Source organism: Lepidothrix coronata, unplaced genomic scaffold (assembly GCF_001604755.1).
Source record: "Lepidothrix coronata isolate B3197 unplaced genomic scaffold, Lepidothrix_coronata-1.0 Scaffold391, whole genome shotgun sequence".
NCBI classification, from domain to species: domain Eukaryota; kingdom Metazoa; phylum Chordata; class Aves; order Passeriformes; family Pipridae; genus Lepidothrix; species Lepidothrix coronata.
The window spans coordinates 51,018-52,540 of NW_016690571.1; the positions used below are offsets into that span (position 1 = coordinate 51,018).

Consider the following 1,523-nt stretch of genomic DNA (forward strand, 5'->3'; position numbering starts at 1 on the left):
CCCTAACAGGAGAGGTTCAAGACAAGGTGTGCCATGATCCAGCATCATTCAGTGCAGACTGGGAATGGCTGCTGGGAGCCAGAGGCAGGCCAGGAAAGGCTGCTGTGAGCCAGGAGCACTCAGAGGATGAGAGGGCTGTAAACAGGGATGTGCCTCAAGTTTTCCTTGTTCGTAGCTTTTTAGGAGCAGTTGTACTAAGGTACTCTGCACCATTTCCAAGATTTAAGTGAAACAAGACTCTGGAAAAGGGAGGCAGCTTCCAGAACAGCCTTGTCTAGCACAGACCCTCTGGGATTCCTGGTGTTTTCCCTTTACCTGTGGCTTGGAGCTGTGAGGAGCAGCTGAGCGACCGAGCAACTGGAAAACAAGGAAGGAGAAAACGGCAAAAAAAAAAAAAGTGTCAGAAACGTTTCTGGTTTCCACAGGAAGGGTTAAAAAACCAAATCAACCAAATCCTGTCACTGTAAGACAGTGGGGCGTCCCACACTGTAACCAATTACAACCAATACCTGTGGGGTACTGGCTGGTTTACACTGGTCAGAAACTGGACACGGTTCATTGGATCTGTTAACAGGAGATTCCTCCCCCAGCTGGTGTGGGAAGGGACAGACACAGCAAAGGGGGGACAGACACAGCAACAATGTAATCGGGTATTTAGGAAAAAAAAACCCCACTGTCGGCTTTTTTAAGGTGAGAACAGAACGGAGGTTCAGGTCCAAGCCTCTGTTCCAAAGCCAACACTAAACCTGGAGCTTTGGGACCCCCCAGTCCCAGGATACTCACAGGCCCCGGCAGCCCAGGCTGAGGACACGGGCAGGCTCCGGATGGCCGAGGTCAGCATGGAACTCATCCTGGGCTCTGCAGAAAGGCTGCTCTCACTCCAACCTGGCCTGCCTGGAGCAATTCCAAGGGAAGCGACCTGCCTGCCTCACACAGAGCCAGAAAAGTGGGGAGAAGACACTCCAAGGGCAGCAACAGCAGCAGCAGAGGAATCGCTTCCCACCGCGCTCCGCGAGAGGAATCCGAGCAGGAGGAGCCTGGCTTGTGACTGGGGCTGCAAATGTGCCTGTGAATAAATACTGCCCAGTGAATAAATACTGCCCAGTGAATAAATACTGCCCAGTGAGCTTCTCAGTTCCCCTCCCAGCGACTGCTTCACCACCTCCCCCCTGGAAAATTGTCTCGGTGCCCAGCCGGCCCCGCCGCCAGCACGGCCCTCCTGACGCACTGCCCTTGGCACCACGTTACACCCCTGCCCCTCGTGGCACTGCCCTTGGCACCACGTCACACCCCTGCCCCTCGTGGCAGCCCCTGATGCCAACCTCAGAGTATCTGCTGTGTGTCACTGCCCTTGGCACCACGTCACACCCCTGCCCCTCGTGGCAGCCCCTGATGCCAACCTCAGAGTATCTGCTGCGTATCCCTGCCCTTGGCACCACGTCACACCCCTGCCCCTCGTGGCAGCCCCTGATGCCAACCTCAGAGTATCTGCTGCGTATCCCCATGGAGAACAGAACAAGCCA

At 55.5% G+C, this 1,523-nt stretch overlaps 1 protein-coding gene across 1 annotated transcript in view; it reads right to left on the reverse strand.

Annotated features, from left to right (window-relative positions):
• Positions 1-1,174, reverse strand: part of HADHB (hydroxyacyl-CoA dehydrogenase/3-ketoacyl-CoA thiolase/enoyl-CoA hydratase (trifunctional protein), beta subunit) — an 11,005-nt gene extending 9,831 nt beyond the window's left edge. The window contains exons 1-3 of the mRNA XM_017839245.1: positions 1,163-1,174; positions 784-1,066; positions 316-357 (exon numbers count right to left, since the gene is read on the reverse strand). Of these exons, the coding sequence (XP_017694734.1) occupies positions 316-357; positions 784-850 (109 nt within the window). The 5' untranslated portion in view covers positions 851-1,066; positions 1,163-1,174. The remainder of the gene's footprint in view (positions 1-315; positions 358-783; positions 1,067-1,162) is intronic.
• Between the last annotated feature and the right edge of the window lie 349 nt (positions 1,175-1,523).